Source organism: Mus caroli, chromosome 3 (assembly GCF_900094665.2).
Source record: "Mus caroli chromosome 3, CAROLI_EIJ_v1.1, whole genome shotgun sequence".
NCBI classification, from domain to species: domain Eukaryota; kingdom Metazoa; phylum Chordata; class Mammalia; order Rodentia; family Muridae; genus Mus; species Mus caroli.
In genome coordinates, this window is record NC_034572.1 from 102,572,110 (window position 1) to 102,591,943 (window position 19,834).

At 48.4% G+C, this 19,834-nt stretch overlaps 1 protein-coding gene across 1 annotated transcript; it reads left to right on the forward strand.

Moving 5' to 3' along the window:
* Positions 1–1,069: 1,069 nt before the first annotated feature.
* Positions 1,070–16,115, forward strand: Mybphl (myosin binding protein H like). Its single transcript, XM_021158781.2, has 9 exons — positions 1,070–1,334; positions 9,885–9,973; positions 10,461–10,656; positions 10,857–10,996; positions 11,145–11,304; positions 11,407–11,543; positions 13,305–13,491; positions 14,680–14,723; positions 16,028–16,115. Exons 1-8 carry the CDS (start codon positions 1,130–1,132, stop codon positions 14,688–14,690), a joined length of 1,125 nt encoding a protein of 374 aa, XP_021014440.1. The 5' UTR covers positions 1,070–1,129; the 3' UTR covers positions 14,691–14,723; positions 16,028–16,115.
* The last annotated feature ends 3,719 nt before the right edge of the window (positions 16,116–19,834 follow it).

The following is a 19,834-nucleotide window of genomic DNA, read 5'->3' on the forward strand; positions in this document are numbered from 1 at the left end:
ACACATCCCTGTCTCTGGGGAGCTTCCTTCCCTGTGAGGCTGCCTCGCACTTCATTTGTGCTTTATCTCATAGGAAGAGAGCCATTGAGAGCTTTCAAAGGGGGAAATGCCAGCCTGACCTAAAAATAGCTTCCATTTATCCAGCACTTAGTCAGCTACATTCTGCTAAGCACTTTCCAGAGATTACCTCTTTTAATCCTCGCAACAACCCTATGGTTATTATTATCTCCATCTCACAAATGAAACCCAATTTATGAGAGGCTGGGGGGTGTTAGGTGTAGTTCAGTGGCATTGTAGTAGAGGACTTGTCTAGCAAGCACAAGGCCCCAGGTTCAAGCCCCAATGTGTGCGCATGCGAGTGTGCACACACGCAACACACACACCATACAAATACACCCCCCATACACACTCTCACACACGGGGGTTCCTAGTACACACATACACACATACACAGACATACACACACACCACATACACACACGGGGGGTGTCCTAGTACACATAGACACACACACATACACGGTGGAGGGGAGAAAAACCCCAGTACACACACACACAGAGGGGCAGAGATCAAGGGGTATCACTAGTCACATAGCTAGCTGATGACAGAGCTCATGTGTCACTAACTAGTCTGGCAACAGGGGACTGATTGTCCCCACTTCTCCCCAACCCTCCCCTGCCCTTGGGGCTGGGACAGCAAACAGAGGTCCCCATAAAGGCCAAGGTATAGAGACCAGCTAGCTCTTCAATGACCTGCTGTTCAACAAGTGTGGCAAGCGCTAACGGTGTACCTGAGAGTTCACTGCTCTTCGGACCTTACGCCCTGTTGAATGAGCTGGAGGTCAGAAGCAGAGGTGCCAGCAGCTCAGGCCTCCTTCAAAGCCAGAAGTCCCTCTCATATACTCTGTGCTCACACTCTCCCCTCCCTCCTAATGCTGTAGGGTGTCATCTCACTCCCAAGATAACAGGGCCACCTTAGCCCTCCTCCCGCGGCTATTCTGGGCACTCTCTGATCCTCCTCTTCTCCTGGCCCCTACTTCTCCCTTCAGTGGGAGTAGTGGGTGGGGAAAAGCCAGCCCACTTACATAAGCCTGTGGCTGTGACCCCAGGGAGACCAGCCTGGACAGCAGATGCACAGCCCCTCCCTCACCAGCAACAAAGAAAAATTTCAGCTAGACCCCCCCGGCATGGAGACAGCCACCACACTGGAGATAGCCTCATGCTCCCAGCAGCAGGTAGAAGCAGCTGTTGACCCAGCGGATGCTAAAGGACCCCGAACTTCACATCAACAGGAGGCAGGCAGCCCTTCTCTGCAGCTCCTGCCCTCTATTGAAGGTGATCTGTGGCAGTCTGTAAGGGTGGGGATGCTGAGTGGTGTGGGAGAGGGGAACTTCCTACTGCTCTAAATATACTCTTAGGGGTCGCCCCCACCCCTGTGCGTAAGCTTTAATAACTTTAGGGAACTTCTAGTTAGGATAATGCAGGAATATTCTGGGTGTCCTTACTTCCCTCTCAAATTGCGCCTTGCTACTCAAATGTCTCTGTTGTATTTTTATTCTTTAGCTGAGAAGTCAGTGTTTGTGGCACTTTATAGTGACCAGCTGTTTATATTTTCACCATCAAAGCCAGTCACAGGTCCTGGAGGACCCAGTAGACTAAATACCCCATGGGGAAGGGAATGGAGGAGAGTGGCCATTTGTAGAGGAAAAGAGTGATTCCAAAACTGTTGGCTATGAGGAGGTTGAACATCTTGGACAGCATGATACCCGGCCTCTGTCTGGGTCATGCCGCAGCATCAGGGCCTACCCTAACACCCCACCCTGGCTCACTGGCCAAGGCCTCTCAAAGTCAGAGCTCTGAGGAAGAAGAGCCTTTCAGGGAAAAGCGCTCCATTTCCAGTTTCCAGGTGAGAGTATGTGGTGCCTAACCCAGCCCCATCATCCTGCCACCTGCCCCAGTACCACCTGTCACCACCACAGCTTACCTAGGCAATTGTGTGTGTCTCCACTGTACGTGGGTCTCCAGGGGAGAGATGGGAGATAGCTCTTCCCTTCTTTGTGATGGTCTTTAGCAGCCCTGTGGCTGTGCTAAACATTTAGCCCAACAAAGCCCTAGCATTATAACCCCTTAAATTTGCAGATTTGAAAACCACACACAGGAGAAGTCCATGAACTCCTGGAAAGGAAAGAGGTAGGAGAAAAATAGACGGTCTAGGCTGGCAGGCAACACCCCAGGCTCCTTTCTGGGAGTGACGCTAACAGCACAGTGACCTTGAACAAATCAATTCAACTGCTCCATTTTAGTTTCTTCTCTGTAAAATGACTTTAAACATCTCCCAGGAAGGTCAGTTAGAAGGATGGCTGATCAGCACTGGAAGAGGCTAAAGCAACATGGGAACATTTCCAAGAAGTTGATGACACGACAACCAAGTTCTTTCTCCAACTAGGACCCAAAAGCACAACTGTCCACTCCTTACCCTAAAGAAGATCCTAATGGAGTTGCCTGATGTCGAGAGCTGGTGGGTTTATGCCATTGAGATAGGAGAGCTGTTGTGATGTTGTGAGCATCCTAAGATGAGACCGCAGAGACAGAAACCCAATTTCTTCTCCTGAAAGGCCAAGAGGGTGTGAAGAGCCAGTGCCACTAACTCCCAGCTCTGAAGTGAGTAGCATCCACTTCAACCATGCCATCAGAGAAGGGTCAGGACATCTCTGAGCCTTCATTCTCCTCTGCTTAAAGCATAGGGCGCTTTGGCAATTTCAGGCTTCAGGTCCCAGCCAGAAGCCCCAGCCTCCCACATACAACTCCATGTACTGTGGGCCTCAGGGCTACAGCTAAGTGGCAGTAAGAATATCCTTTGACATATTGCAAAATCTGTATGCATCTATTAGCTTCTTGAAAGACATGGTGTGAGTTCAAATCTCAGCTTTATCCTGCCAGCTACCAGAGAAGATTCAGGACATTTCTCTGAGCCCTCATCTTCTCCTCTGTAAATTTGGAGAGCTGAATGTGAGCAATGTCTTATCCCTTTGATGGCTGTGGACTCCCAGGGAAACCCTATTTAAAATAAAAAAGCTATGGACTGAATCTCAACTCTGGAAAGGCAACCCCCCCTCCAAAAAAAAGGTTTCTGAGATTCACAGTGCCTCTGGAGCTCACCCCAAAATTTTGAAGGATTTTGGTATGTGATCTGCTGACTCCTAAGTTCTCTTAGAGTCCCAAGGACTGTCTGCTTCCTAACACTGCCTGTTCCTCACAGAGGGCACAGGGTGTGAAGGGAGCGTGTGACTGCAGGAAAGGGCAAGCAGGCAGGCATTCATTGGCACAATCAGAACAAGCTGCATCTGACCAATAAAGGGCTTTCAGTCTAACCACGTGACCAAATCGGCAGGATGACCCAGCTGGCATTGGCGCCATTTGTCCTCAGTGCCCCACAGAGGTACTGTGTCGGGGAGTCAAGACTGGAAAGAGCGGAAGGGAAGGCTAGGGAAGGGGCTGAACTCTTGAGTAGGAGAATATGGGCCCTGAGACAGAGAAGGGAAAGTCAACTGCTCGTTTCAACAGCATCGTTCCTAAAGACTGTGCACCTGCATCCCTCTGAGGGTCTTCTAGGCATGGGAATGGATCTCATGCCGAGGTAGAACCAGCCTGCCTGCAGGTTTTCCTTCCTTCCCTACAAATAGTTGCTTCTTTACCTGTTATACGCCAGACAGTAGCCTAGGTGCAGTTAGAAAAATAAATGAAAATGATGCCCTCAAGTATATTCTAATAGAAGGAGGGAGAGAGACAGAGCAACAGTGTGGGTCAGATAGTGCCAAACACCACAGAGGGAAGGAGGCAAGGTGCTGCAGTGAATGAGGCAGGCAAACTTCAGGCTCCAAACAGGATGGTGAGCCAAGGCCTTACAATCAGGGTACAACGTGAGCAGCTATATCACAGATATGTAAGTGGACTGTTTTCTCTGTAGATAGGCTAAGTACAAAGGTCCTGGGACAGGAATGTTCTTCATAAAGGGTTGGGCAATTGTGGCTATAGTGACAATGTGGGAGGAGACAATGCTAGGCCAGAGGAGCAGAGAGGTACCAAGCCAAAGCAAGCACTGAAGGATGGGTTGATTCTGGGATGGAAGGGCAGCCAGAACAGGGTTTTAAATAAGAACTGACATGATCAACTACAGGTTTCAGGGATTTTTGTGGGGGTGGGGGTGGGTGCTCCTTAGCAGCAAGATCATCTGCTGATGAGAAAGAGGGACAACAGGCAGAGTCATCTAAGGCAGTGTGACAGGGCTGCCAGGGCCATCGGGAATGGTGCAAGTGGTACATGCCTTTAATACCAGGACTAGGGAGGCAGTGCCAGGAAGATGTCATGCTAGGTATGGTGGCACATACCTTTAATCACAGTACTTGGTAGGCAGAGGCAGACTGATCTTTGTGAGTTCAAAACCAGCCTGGGTCTATGTACAAAGCCCTGTCTCAAATATACATATTAAGGTCCATCTAGGAGCAGCGTAATAATCAAATCAGCGTATTTTTAGTTGCTCAAATAACCAATTTGATTTTAATAGATGGTTGACATATTGCTATTCACACTTCACATCTGGATTTTCAGAGGCTAAGGGAGTTCGTGGGAGGGAGGGACTATGGTACCACTTTCTAAGGTGTCACATCTCATATGTACATTGTCTATTTGTCAAGTTTCATACAAATGTACATTGTATTTTGATGTCAAGTTAGTATGTTGTTGTTGTTGTTTTCTCCTAAGTGCTTGCATACACAGATACTGTGCACACACAGACACCGTGTGGGTGGAAAGTCTATTTGACTAGGATTAGGCATTGCCAAGAGGGTGTAGTGAAGTGAAAGAGAGATAAAGGATCTGGGTGATGATGCAAGAAAGTGAGTGCCACATGACCATGGATCCAGCCTGGTGGGGGGAGAGAGCAATAGGCACTGTGAAATGGGTGCGTGGTGAGGTAACATGTCTCGGTGGCATGGATTCAGGAAGAGAGGCAATGTGGAAGAGTCTGTTATCAGATGGGTACCAGCTGAAGAAGGGAGCACAGCTGGAGAATAATTGAATTTCTTGCTGCTAGTGAAGAACTGTCCCTGTTAAGTAGATAATTCTTCAAGAAGCAATTCAGGGATCCTGCCCTTTTTCCTATGGGGGCCTTGACACTTTAGGGGCCCTATGATCACCTGCCTACTGATAGCAAGATTTGGTGGGGGGAGGGGACACAGAAAAGTCGCTTCTTACAAACCCTGGCACTGAAGCAATGCCCACCCCTTGTTGTACTCTCCCTTTCACTGGAGAGTGTTAGTACCTAGGCCACAGCAGTGGGGACTGGAAACTGTTCTTGCTGGGGCAGCCAATGCTCAGAGATACTGTGAAGCATCTGACTTGGTGGTCAGTGAGCCGTCTCTGTTATAGAGGTGTGGAAAGAGTGGAACACTTGTAAGTCAGATGGCAGAAAGGTCGCATCTCTAGACAATGGCTGAAGCAGGCATTGAACCAGCAAGTGTCAGGTCCAAAAGAAACTCAGGACACACGGCTAACTGTGGTTCCTATCAGCAGAGCAGAGTGTCTGCTGACCTCCAGGTTCCCTCAGCACCTGTGGCTCCTTCTCAGCTCTTCTCCTCTGCTCCTCCCCTAAACTTCTCTAGCTCATAGGCTTCCTCCAGCTTCTCTTTCCTATATAAGCCTGCAAATCAGCCCTGCACTCTCTTTTTCTCTTGCCCCACCTCTTGGCCCTTCTCTCTTTTAGGGTCCCCCCACCCCGCCCTGCCGCCATGGCCCTGGTTTCATTTGCTGGTCCTGTTTAACTCACTACTTTTTCTCTCTGCTCTGGACTCTTCTGGATGCCTCTGCCTGTACTCTCCCTCATACCTGTGATAAAGGCCTTCCCCCTCCACCATACCTCGGAGCTGTCATGCCCTCACTTCATAAATATGGTGCCACACTCCATTTTTTTTTTTTTTTTTTTTTTATGAGCCAGGCTGTGAGAGTCTGGCATGGATCGGAAGGATAGACTTTGAAATTACCACATTACAGTGGAGCAATGTGGAAGACTCAGGCAGTGAGCGGGGGGCCGAAGCCACCAACCATGAGAGCAAGACGGACGAGGGATGATGGGTCTATCACAGAGACCCATATTCTGCTTCTATATCATTTTGCTTTTCCTGATTTGGCTTTCATAGTCTGTAAGGGGGTGACACTGTTGTCCTTTACAAGGAGGTGCTTCTGAGTGAGGCTCCCCATTCTCTTCTGACCATATTCTACCAAACAGGTTTTGATGGCTACACCCTTGGCAGCCATAAGTGTTTCTCTAAGAAATTCTGGTGCGTAGTTCTCGAATCCCTGGAAATATTTACTTCCGAATCTAGAGATGACTTCGAACCTCTTGCCCTTGTTTTGGTAACCACGTGCACACACAGGCCTGTGTTTATGTATGTTTGCATGCCTGCATGCATGGATACATACTTGGAAATCTACACATTTATGTGCACACACATATACCTGTCTGTGTGTGTGTGTCTCTCTTGTCTCTGTATCTCTCCCCTCTGTCTCTGTCTGTCTCAGTCTCTGTCTCCCCAGCACCTCCAGGGCATCTACTCTTTTTTTTCTCCCTCCAAGCCGTAGTAAGGAGCAATGTATGCACCATACAACCTCAAGAAGACTACTGAAGGACCATGGAGAAGAAAATTGAGAGAGGATATGACCAATTATTTCCTTTGAAAATTGAAAAAAACTGGGCATGAACTTCAGCACATTAAAAGTGCAGTAGACAGTAGGGTAACCAAGATCTTAGAGCTTGAAACAAGCTCTCCATTTTTGAGACTTAATCTCTCCCTTGGAGAGAAAGTGTTGAGAACCCAGCTCAGAAGTCGCTGTTTCTCAAAGGACATTTCAAACTGTTCCACCCCCAGCCCCTGTCAGGCCTGTGGTCGACAGTCCTGGCCTAAGAACATTGAGGCTGCGCTCCCTGACATCAGAGCAGGAAAAGCCCTTGGGTGTGATGGGGAACTCTCCCCAAGGTCAGTCCAATTTACACCTCACTTGACAGGAGGTGCAAAGAGAGAGGCCTCCGAGGAGCCCTCAGTTACCATTCTAAGCAAAGGGTCAGATTGCTGACCAGGTTGAATGTGGGAGGTGACAGAACTCAGTGCTGACAAGGCACCTCTAGCTGCCAGACCCTCTTTCCTGACCAGCGTGTGGTTACTCTCAAGGCCATCTGTGGCTCTCCTCTGGGGCGTCTCTTCATCCCTCCGAGAATCAGGGACACCCTTGCGACTTCAATATGATCATCTTGTCAGGGGCTGCTTATACATAAAGAGCATCAGGGAGCCCTGCAGGGACGGAGACCCTCCTCAACCTCACCATCTCCACTGTGGCCTCTCCTCCGGCTGCCCCAGGGGACTCCCCAATAACCTCAAAGGCTGCTTCACAAATCCCCCCAGCTCTGCACACCCGAGCTTTTGCTCCTGTCATTTTTCTCTCTAATGTGGGTGAAGGAAAGCTAACTTTTTCTAAGATGTATTTTTAAGAAATAAGAAATGCTGGGTGGAAACAGATATCAGCTCACATCAATCAGAAGAAGTCCAGACACTGAAGCCTAGCCTAGGGCTAGTTAGTACATCTCCCAGCATGAAGCCTGGTCCTGTCCCCTCAACTCAGCCTTTCTTGGTCTTTGAGCCTAGCCTTCTGCCTCCTCCTCCTCCTCCTCCTCCTCCTCCTCTTCTTCCTCCTCCTCCGAGTGACTGGAGGTCATACCAGGCCGACTCTGACTCCTAGGTCTAGGAAGATACTGATGAGGGTGGGAGGCTGGATGGATGAGCCAAGCTTCAGAAACAGGTCCTTTGGATATCTGATCCCAGCTAGGGGTGCCGGAGTCCTGCGTGCCAGGCACAACTCCACACCTCGCTTGGAGATCAGCAAATCAATGTCTCTCAGAGCCCCCCCTCCCTCCAGTTGGCTTCCCTTTCTGGGTGTTCACTGAGATCTGTCTTACTCCACTACTCTGTAGATAGCACAGGGACAGAGGAGCCCATTCTTTGGCAAGTGTGAAAGGTTATTCCCTTGCCCAACAATGAACAACCAAGGCCAACAAGATGAAGTTTTTTGACCTTCATTTCCAATCACTTCCCTCCTTAAAAAAAAAAAAAAAATCCCTCACATCCGCCTGTGTTCAACCCCTTGGTTGCTTGCCAAGATGGCCACGGGAAAGGAGAGCATCATACAACACTCCATTGTTGCCACCCCACCCCCTGCCACCAAAGTCAGCAGAGAGCAGAGGGAGCAGGGTCACTGGGCAGCTTGGGTGCCTTGCCTGCCCTGTTCTTACTGAGAACACTAATGCTTCCAAAGGTACAGACCAGCCCAGGTCCAACACAGCTGAGCAAAACAAAATAGCAAAGCCAGATAAAGGAGGTGGCCGGCAAGCACTGTGCACTCTCATTAACTTCTAAGACGGTGGTTTGAGATCGTAATGGGAGGAAGGGGGTAGTCTGCAAAGTGGGGCCTAAGAGGAACACAGTAGGACCTCTGTCTATTCTCTCTCAACTGCCATCCCGTAAAGGGTTGCTTTATACAATGTATGTATTTAAGCTGTTCAATCTATAAGTAAACATACTTGTGTTGTGGTGAACGCACAGGAACGTACTCTTCAGGGAAATGTGTATTATCAGGAAGCTTGAAATGCCCTGTCAGGCACTCGTGCTGTTTGCCACGGGAATGTACCAGGGGTGGAATGTCTTCAACTGCAAGGAATACATTCTGGCAGGAAGTCTTGGGTTGCTGGTGGGAACCTAGGTGCTGTCACATTCTTCTTGAGATAAAAAAAGTGGCAGGGGACTGCCTTTGAGGAAGGAGGAAAGAGCAGCCCTGGTAGGTAGAAAAATGGTCCCCAAGTAAACTAGGAGGGATGTCTGCTCTTCCACAACCAAGGTAGCCCACAGATCCTCTTGAGAGCAGAACACCCAGGCTCCTAACCCCTGAGCATCTCTTGCCTGTATCCTGAGAGCAACAAAGATACCCAATTCCCCAGTGCGTATGTGGATGGAGGTCAAGGACAAGTCACAGACTGCCCCATATTCCCCAGACTCTACTTGTAGGAAGTGATCTATTACCGATGATAATGCCACACTGCAGGGTGGCCGTGCAGAAGTAGGGACCCAGACACTGGCTTCCTCTGGGATGACTCTGTAGTGCCTCTGTGTGAGGACAGGATGTTGACTCCTGCAGGGCAGAAAGCCTTCACTGGAGGTCTGTACCTGACCAGGAGGTCAGATTCATTCAGACAGCAATGTTATTATGGACCCAGAAAACAAAAAAATCAAAACAAAACAAAACAAAAAAAAAAAAAAAACAAAAAACATCACTGGAAAGACAAGCTGTGAAGATTGGTCTACTCACAGAGAGGAACAAAACTCAAATGGGTGGAAAGCTGAGTACTGAGTACTGAGATCAAAAGAAGTATCAGTCTACGAGCCCAGGTTTTGGGGGAGGCAAGGGTTGTTGCGTGGGACAAAGCCTCACTGTGCAGCACATCCTGCCTCCCTGCCTAGGTGGCAAGGTTAGAGGCAGTCACCACCATACCCAGCTCCCATGCTCTTTCTGGAGACCTCAGCCTTTCTGGGGGCTCCTTCAGCCAACTGCTCCTCGAACCCCAGCACCATGGGAAGGGCATGGGTGTATGGTTTAATGGTAGATCACTAGAGTGATTGAGACTGCTGCATTTGATCCCTGGTATAACGGAAAGATCTAGGAATATTCCATATGATAAGGGCTTAATCTGGTGACCACTTGGGCCACTGCCCACAGAGTACTACTGGGCACAGTACTCACTTCTTCCATGTATTCATTTCCATCCTCTCTCTCTCTATCACTCAGAGCACCCCAAGATCTGGCTACCTCGGGCCTTGAAGCAGACTTACATCCGGAAGGCTGGGGAGACAGTAAATCTACTAATCCCGTTCCAGGTGACCACACCAGCCCCATGTTGGCACCAAGTTAAGGTTTTGACTTTGAAATAACCTAGGAGTGAGGCAGTCTTCCTGGCCTTGAATGAGGATCCACAGTTCACCACCATTCCATGCTCCCAAGGTTGGGTTTGGCTAGGACAGGTGTGTCCTATGAAAGGAGGTAATGCCAAAGCAGGCTCTACAGTCTGGAGAGGTCTGGAGACCCTCAATTTTAGAGGGGTCTTAGGAATTGGGGCAACTACTCAGCTACCCTGAGTATCCATGACCAAAACTCTCAGAGGCTGAAAGTCTCAAAAGCCATCCCCCTGTCTCTTGAGAATACCCTGAAAGGCAGGAGCTTCCTGGAGGAGTCTACCAAAAAACTCTCCAGCTCAAGGAATGTCAAGATATCCCATGGATTTGGGGTAGACTGACAGAAATGAGAGGAGAAGGGGGGGGGATGTGTGAGCATCTTGGGGATGCTTATCTTATCTCTACTGCTCAGGGTAAGCCCAAACCTCAAACCTTCTGGACTCACAATGGCTGTGCCCTGGACAGCAGCCGTGTCAGCGTGCGGAATGGGGAGCATGACTCTATTCTTTTCATCAGAGAGGCCCAACGCACTGACTCAGGATGCTACCAACTCTGTGTGCAGCTTGGTGGGCTGCGGGCCACTGCCACCATCAATATCCTGGTGATCGGTAAGGAGGCTGGGGGATAGAAGGAAGAGGTAGTCTCTAGCATCTCTGGGCTGAATAGGAGCTATCCCAGAGAGTCTCAGACACGGTGGTAGGTGATGGGAAGGATCCAAGCAGAGAAGGGGGTCGAGGGTATTCTCTAGTGAGGTCGCCACATGTGGGATGCCCAGTGCCTACTGCCACCCAAGGCTTTGCTCTTCCAGAGAAGCCAGGCCCTCCTCAGAGTATTAAGTTGGTGGACGTTTGGGGCGCCAATGCTACTCTGGAATGGACACCTCCACAAGATACGGGCAATACAGCTCTCCTGGGATACACGGTGCAGAAGGCTGACAAAAAATCTGGGGTGAGGTGCACCTGGGAAGAAGGGAGGGAGGCATTCTGGAGGATCTTCTGGCAGCTCCACGTGGAGTGAGATTTAGAAAAGAAAAAAAAAAAAAAAGCCAAACAAAGCCCAGGTGTCTCACACGTGTCATCCACTGGGGACCCCACAGCTCTGGTTCACAGTCCTGGAGCGTTACCACCGAACCAGCTGCGTAGTCTCCGATCTCATTGTTGGCAACTCCTATGCCTTCCGGGTCTTTGCGGAGAACCAGTGTGGGCTCAGCGACACAGCCCCTGTCACAGCTGACCTTGCCCACATCCAGAAAGCAGGTGAGGAAGTTGAGACTATGTGCTGACAACAGGGAGGAAAACAGAACTGAAGCTGGACAGAGTTCTCACGTGCTGCCCCATGGTTCCTCTTGATGCCCACAGCTACTGTTTACAAGGCCAAGGGGTTTGCCCAGCGGGACCTCTCAGAAGCTCCCAAGTTCACCCAGCCTCTGGCAGACTGCACTACAGTCACTGGCTATGATACCCAGCTCTTCTGCTGTGTGCGTGCCTCTCCCAGGGTGAGTGGGGAGCTTCTTGGGCGGGGCTATCCTGGGCTGCTTCCTGTCACTATCCCATCCTAACCTGAGCTATATCACAGAGCATCCTAATTGAACATCTGCTACCAGAGCCACCATATGTCTCCTCGACAGCGGGTTACTTAGGCACTGTCAGGGAGGGCATCTGTAATTCAAGATGGATGGATGGAAATGGTGTTCCCTTCGAGTGTTGGGTCCTCGAGTACAAAAATGTCACTTCCAGCTAGTTATCTGCCAGTAGTGTCTGATTCCCGCTGGTTTCTCTTTATTCATTCCCCATGCCTTGTCTGCACAGGGCTGTGGACATGCACACTGCTCTGCTTGCAATCTGGTCTTTGCAGTCTACCCCATTCGTGGCTTTTACCAAATAACTTGGGTTACAAGTACAGGTCAAACTATGTGGAGATAACACCTTGACCTTGAAAGGAGACTTGTGATAAAGCAACTCTAGAAGCCACTTTCAAAACAGGGCACAGAAGCCACTCACAAACAGTGGGGACTGAAAAGGAATGAATCACTGTGTGTACATAAAAAACAAGCAAACAAACAAACCAAACAAGAAACGGAAACCCTGAGCTGGCAAGGTAGCTCAGTGGGTAAAGGCCCTGGTTCCCTGACCACCTGAGTTCAATCTCTTGAACACACACGGCGGGAGGAGAGAACCGGTAAGTCTTCCTCTGACCTCCACACGTGTGTGGCACCAGCATACCCCTCTAGACAAACAAATGTTATTTTAAAAATAGTTTTTTAGTGGAACCCATAGCTCAGTGTGGAGATACGTACCTTTAGTCACAGAACTACAGAGGCAGAAGTAGAGGTGGATCTCTGTGAGTCTGAAGTTAGACTAGTCTACATAGTGAGAACAGCCAAGGCTACATACATGGTGAGACCCTGTCTTAAAACAAAAATATTTTTTAAGAATTTAAAAAGTAGGGGGCTGGTGAGATGGCTCAGTGGTTAAGAGCGCCGACTGCTCTTCCGAAGGTCCCAAGTTCAAGTCCCAGCAACCACATGGTGGCTCACAACCATCCGTAACGAAATCTGATGCCTTCTTCTGGAGTATCTGAGGACAGCTACTTACATATAATAAATAAATAAATCTTAAAAAAAAAAGAATTTAAAAAGTAGACTTTGAGGGCTGGCAAGATGGCTCAGCGGGTAAGAACACTGACTGCTCTACCAAAGGTTCTGAGTTCAAATCCCAGCAACCACATGGTGGCTCACAACCACCTGTAATGATATCTGACACCCTCTTCTGGTGCATCTGAAGACAGCTACAGTGTACTTAATTATAATAACAAATCTCTGGGCTGGAGTGAGTGAGGTGACTGAAGCGAGCAGGGTTGACTGGAGCAAGCAGAGGTCCTAAAAATTCAGTTCCCAACAACCACATGAAGGCTCACAACCATCGGTACAGCTACAGTGTACTTATATACATAAAAATAAAAATAAAATAGATCTTAAAAAAAAAAAGTTTGATGCCCATGACAGCTCCTGAGCAATCTCTTCCAGGTCAGGGACATCTGTTGATGTGGACTAGGGTTCAGGCACTGTCTTCAAACCTAGGAAGGAGCCCCAGTGCTTGCTCAAGGTACTGAAAGGGGAATCTTCCCACAGCATGGAGGCAGGGAACCTTGCAGAAAGCCACCATCTCCACTCCTGTAGGCAGGGTCCCAGACACTAAGTGCAGAAAGGATAATTGGCTTCTACTCTGCTCTGTGCCCCTTCATCTTCATCTTCCAGCCCAAGATCATCTGGCTAAAGAACAAGGTGGACCTCCAAGGCAACCCCAAGTATAGAGCCCTCAGTCAGCTGGGGATCTGCTCCCTGGAAATCCGCAAGCCTAGCCCCTTCGATGGAGGCATCTACACCTGCAAGGCCATCAATGCTCTGGGGGAGGCATCCGTGGACTGTCGGGTGGATGTTAAAGGTAAAGATGGGAAATTAGTGTCTCCGGTACCAGTCAGCTCCTCCTTCCACACAAGCTGAGATGGAAAGGTCCTCCCTTTATAATCGTCACCTGCTGCAGTGACCAAATACCCAACAAGAAGCAACTTGACCATGGGCTTATTTGGCTCATGGCTCGAGGGCACTGTCTGTGGGGACAGGGTAGACAATAGGGCAGGAGTGGAGCTGGGTAACAGCAGGAGGACTGGGTGACTGCATCCTCACATATGGACACATCAGGAGGCAGAGAGCAGAACGCTGATGCTCATCGGGTGTTTTCCTTCTATCCCCCTTTATTCGGCCTGGGCACCCACACTGTGAGGTGATGTCACCCAGGATTACAGTGGGTCTTCCCTCCTCAGTGAAAACCCTCTAGGAATACCCTCCAGACATGCCTAGAGATGTGTCTCCTAGGTAACAAAGACATGACAATTAACCACCACAACTGCCCAGGACTCTAGTATCACTGTCATCATGTAGATGCACCAGGAGCCCATCTTATCACCTAAGGTGTCATTTCTGTGCATCACGAGTCAATAGTATAGGAAGAATCGCTAATTCAATTGTTTTAAAGGACAAGTGTGAAGTAGGCGGAGGTAGCTGCTTTGTTAGCTGGGAGATGACATTCTGGAGGCAAAGAGCTCTATGATCTTTGTACCAGTGCAGGAGAGCTGCAGAGGACGGTTATTAGCTGTAGGTCATGCTGTACCCCCTGCCCCACTTCCTCTCTGATCCACTCATTTCTCCTTTCTTGCTACCTTGTTGGAATCTCCAACAAGGTTTGGGGTTGGGTTTTTTTTTTTTTAAACATCTTTCCTTCATCTTCAGAATCTTATACCTATATACACTAAATATGGCCATATCGTCCCAGCACATTGTTTTATAATTATCTACTTATAATAGATATTTGTCTTCCAATTAAACCATAAACAAAGCTCTCTGTCCCTAGAGTCCAGCCTAGTTGCTGACACACAGAAGGCTGTAGCTAGGTGTTGTTGCATGAGTCAGGATTAAGTGGGCTTTATATATCCTACTCTCTATGTATAGACTCCCCAGCTAACATTATGGACACCCTGAAGTGTAAGTGGGACATCCGTTCCCAGGGCTCTGAGAGACAGTTTCCCAGAGATTTTATGCAATGTTAACATTGAGAAATGTCTGCATTTTGCAGCTCCTCATTAAGGCTGTCCTAAGAAGACAGGATATCTGAGGAAGGTAAGGAAGGAGACAAAGACAACTTAGTGGATTCTTTCATGTTCTTGGCAAATGCTGACAAGTTTGGGATGGATGTGAGCCTCTCAACCATCTGCCCCTGGTGACTTTTTTTTTTTTTTTTCTTTTCTCTTTTGAGACAGGGTTTCACTGTGTAACCTTAACTGCCCTGAAACTAACTCTGTAGGTGAGGCTGGCCTTGAACTTACAGAGCTCTGCCTGCCTCTGCTTCCTGAGTGCCAGGATGAAAGGCACAAGTTGGCACCACCACCCACTTTTTTTTTTTTTAATTCTAACACTATCAGCTCTGCAGAGGAAACTGGTAGAGATAAAGTCTGCTCTTGTCATAGTCTGTGTGTTCCTACTCGGGTCAGTGACAGGGCTGAAAGCCAATTATCCTTGGAGAATGTGAGCCTCTGCCTCTACCTAATCAGGGGCCTCTGAGGGAACATGGGAAGTAAAAGAGAGTCTCCATCGCCACAGCCCCACACTGTGGGTGGAGACAGGTCTGCTGGTCTCTCTACCTCATTATCATAAGCAGGGTGAGAAACAAGGCAGCTTGTTCATAGTTTTTTTGTTTTTTGGTTTTTTTTTTTTTTTTTTTTTTTTTTTTTTTTTTTTTTTTTTTTTTTTTTTTTTTTTTTTTTTGCTTGCTCATATTCTCTTGAATTTTATACATCTCTTCCTGTTCAACAGACGAAAATCTTTTTTTTTTTTTTTTTGTTAAATGTCAACAATAATTTAACATTTGGGTATGTGTTTCCCAAGCGGCTCATCACTGGCAAAGAGCCACTTGGATCATTACCTAGAATGTGGTAGCTGCTTCAAATTCCCTGCCACTCACAGGAGAGATGCTACATATAAACCAATGGGAAAGGGGAAAGAAAGGCCCAAGAGAGAACAGAGACCTGGCTCTCAACATTCCCTCTGACTTTCAGCTCCAGGCTGAAGAATACGGAGCATGAATTCAATCCCTGAAGCCATTGATTTAAGCTCATCAATGATACATAGCAAATGAAAACCCTAAATGCTACATTAAACGCACAAACTCTCCTCAGGAGAGCTCTCCCTGCCAGCTGGCTTATAGACACTTTTCTCCTTCCCCGCCTCCCTGTCAGTACCACAGTATGTCAGTCTTGGTTTTTACTTATCTGTGGCTCCCTTCTGTCTCCCAGCCGGGGCTCAGAAGCAAAGCATGGTGGGCAGTGAATTTATAGCACTGGACCATGAAGAAGGATGGTCTTAGCACATCCCGGATGGAACCTGTTTGTCTGTTGTGTTGGCTATAATACACCCTCTCTTTTCAGGGCCTCCTGGGAGCCTGACTCTGACAAGACTGTGTCCTCAAGGAGCACTAGCTGGCTTGGCCTAGACTAAATAAATTTTACATCCTCATTTCTTGAAATGTCCTCTTTCCAAGCCTTTCTACAAGGAGAAACCTTACAAAGGTTACTACAGTCCTTCGGCCAGTCTGTATGGCCCCAGAGCCCTAAGATTCATCATTTTCTTCTGTTCTACCTCAAATCCACCCAGTCTCTCTTACAGCGTCGCATTCTTCCTGTCTGCCCTGTCACCTGACTTACTTTTGAGACAGAGTTTTATATATTCCAGCCTGGCCTTTTAACTCCACAAGCAAACTAATGATGTCCTTGAACTTCGAATGCTCTGAACTGTATTTCCTAAGTGCTGGGATTACAGGCCTGTGTCACCACACACAGTTTATGGGATCCTAGGGGTTGAATTTAGGACTTCATGCAAACTAGGCAAGCACTCTACAAAGTGAGCCACATCCCCCACCTATCCACAGAGTTTTCTGACACTATCATTTACCGCAGGCCACTTTTGACAGGGTTGCCTTTAGTTCTACGAGGCATGAGGTGTTGGGAAAAGATGAAGATGATTTGTCATATTCCCAAAGGGAATGATACCCTTTGTAAATTGGTATCACAGGATGCATGCCTAACAAGAGGAAGCAAGCAGCACACATCATCCTACCAATAAAGGCAGAGCCCCAAGCCCCGAGCCTCGCCTTGCCTCACCTCAGGATGTTGTTCCTCTTGCTTCTGTTTGTCTGCATCTTATAACAAGTCACATTCAGAAGATGCTCTGTGACAGACTCTGTAAAGATGCTGATGGTCCCTCCCACTCCTATCTGCCCATTGTACCCGTCTCAACAAGAGCCACAAACCAGGACTGGAGAGATGGAGAGCCTTCATTCAGTTCCTAGTACCCACATGATGGCGCATGACCATCCAGCTCCAGGTGGTCAGATGCCCTCTTCTGGCCTCTGCAGGGACAGGCACATACATGCAGGCAGGCAGTTACACATACACATAAAAATAAATTATACATATATATGTGTACACACACACACACACACACATATATATATATATATATATATATATATTTTTTTTTTTTAAGAGTCTCAACTCAAGGTGGGAGGCGGTGACACCTGCCTTTAATCCCAGCACTTGGGAGTCAGAGGCAGGTGGATCTCTGTGAGTTTGAGTTTGAGGCCAGCCTGGTCTACACAGAGAGTTCCAGGACAGCCAGGGCTGTTACAGAGAAAAACCCAGTCTTGAAGTATCAAGGGGGGGTGGGTGGCTCTCAACTCACAATTCTCCTACCTTGATTTCCCAAGTGCTGGGATGACAGGCATACAGGCATGCACTCCCATGCCGGGCTTCTAAGCCATCATTGTCTGAAGCGGTACGTTACATAAAAGAGAATAGAGGCTGCTGCCTTATATAACAGAGAACTGTATCTGGGTTGTAGAGCATTGGATTGCAGCCGCCGCCTTGTTTCCCTCAGCATTAAAGCCTGGCCACAGTTAGCATCTTCCCAGGAGGCTCTAGGGAAGTTTGTCAACCTAAGAGCAATTGCATTGCACATGGATAACGGTGAGAATCAACGCTAGAGATTGTCAATAGGAGGACAAAGGCTCTCATGAGCACATGGGACCCTGCTGGTGCCTGAGGTTGCCTTCTGTCCCTGTGGTGTCCTGGGTTAGTGAACCTTAGTGAAGAGCTAGAGTGAGGGAGGGAAAGCAAGAACAGGAGGGGGGACTGGGGGTTAGGGATGGGGTAGGGGCTGGGGGGGCAGGGCAGAGCCTTCTATGCATCGGGAACTGAACAGAAGTGATTTCTCTCTTTTTAATCTTCATGTTACAAATGAGAAAGTTAAGCTCACACCCCCCCCCCAAGCCAGAATCCAATAAGCGGCAGAGCTTCCCCATATTCTCTCATCTATGACCAGACAATCTGGATTGGAAAAATGGGCTTAAAAGAGAAAATATTTCAGGATTGGGGGTGGTGGTGGGGTGGGGCGAATATCAGGCCACTTTTTTTTTTTCCTTTGAGAAGAAAAGGGATGTTGATTGGTTCAGAAGAATCCAAAGGCTTTTTTTCTTCAAACCAAAGAGATCTACTTTCCCATTAACACTGAACCTACTCTGCCTCTTTCTCACTGAAGTTCTGGGAGAGTGCAGCTTCCACGTGATGATAGCTACCATATGTCGTAAATTAGCTCCTTACCCAACTAAAGCCTTACTAGTTCCAAGCCAGCCTTGGGAAAACTGAGAAGACAATTAGCAAATCTATTTTCCTTAGGGAACACCAGTTTGAAATTGTTAGATAAAGCCAGGTTTGGTGGCTGCTGCTAAAATGTCTTCCCTGGGAGAGAAATAAGCCACCTTGTCTACACCTTCTCTTATCACCCCAAAGTCAAACAACAGGAGGAATCCCCCACCCAGAGTTTATCCAGAGGAACCAATGCACGCGATAAGCTTACTTACAGAGCAGTGGGTTAGGGGTGTAGGCACGGATGACCTTGAAGCAGCTCTGGTGACTTCCCTGAGGATACTTCCCCTTGCCTCTTCCTACTTCTATCCTCTAGCCCCTCCCTCCAAACCAGAATTGGACAGAATTGCATACAGCTGGTTGAGAGGGACGGCTGCATACTCAGATGAAGGTCCCGTGACCTTCTGTCCCACCTCCTCCTTCTATGACGGAAGGTAAACCGTCCACAGGCCCAGCTGTGATGGTCTTTCCAGAGCAGGCACAACAGAACTCCTGAAGATGCTTGCAGATGTTTGCAGTTGTCTCAGAGGATGGTCCTAGAGTATAGTGGCACAGGCCTTTAGTCCCAGCACTTGGGAGGTAGGGGCGGGAGGATCGGGACTTCAAGGTCATCCTTGGCTAATTCAAAGGCCAGCATGAGCTACCTTAGAAAATAGCAAAAAACAAAGGGAAAAGAGACAGAGGGTGTGTGTGTGTGTGTGTGTATCAATGAATGGAGAGGAGTGGTCCGGTCATAGCCAGTCAACAACATTCACAACAGCAAAGGCTTCTTTCCACCTGAAGCAGGCCTAGGGTAGAAGGTGGTAGCATATCCAGTGACTGTGCTCTAAGGATCCGCCAGACCATGCTATTTGCTGAACCTTTACAGGCCCACCATTAAAGTGCACACATCTCCAGCATCCTGGCGAAGAAATAAATTCTTCACACGAACAAGATCTCTAGCAATAGGTAATCCTTTTGCACTTAGGGAGCACAGCTCTGACATCTTTTATTATTACTACTACTTACTGTTTGCCTGGAAGAATGACTTGTTATTTATTTAAACTCTTAAATAGCTGCTCATACTCATCGTTTGGGGGTTGGGGTTGAATCAGGAAGAAAAAAATGCCAGATATCTCAGAGAAGTGGCCTTATGCTAAATGAAGAATTCTTGTGCCTCCGGTGCTGGAGAGATGGTCTATTTGGTGGTCTCTGCAAGTACGCGAGAAACCCAGCAAGGAAACCCAGTCTCAGATGCTGGAATCCAGGAGGTGGGGGAAGAGGCGGGGCTCCAAGCCCACATTGGTTCGACAGTTCTCCCCTTGTCTGACTCGCGGTAAGGAGGCGCTCCGGTACAGGCCACCGCGCACTCACGGCTCCTCCCGCCGTCCCGCTGTAGCCCCCCACCCCGTGGAGTCTTTTTGGGAAGTGCCCTTTGGTCCAAGCGATGATCTTCTCGGGCTGACATCCCGACTGCTCCCGCCTCAGCCCCGCCCCCTTGGACTCACCAATCGCTGTGCGTTTGTGGCGGGACTGGGTGGAGCCTAAGAAATT

Coding starts and splice junctions, on each gene's coding strand:
- Mybphl (XM_021158781.2), top strand. CDS start 1,130: ATGCACAGCCCCTCCCTCACCAGCAACAAAGAAAAATTTCAGCTAGAC. Junction 11,305..11,406: donor TGCCCACATCCAGAAAGCAG/GTGAGGAAGTTG, acceptor TGATGCCCACAG/CTACTGTTTACAAGGCCAAG. Junction 11,544..13,304: donor GTGTGCGTGCCTCTCCCAGG/GTGAGTGGGGAG, acceptor TTCATCTTCCAG/CCCAAGATCATCTGGCTAAA.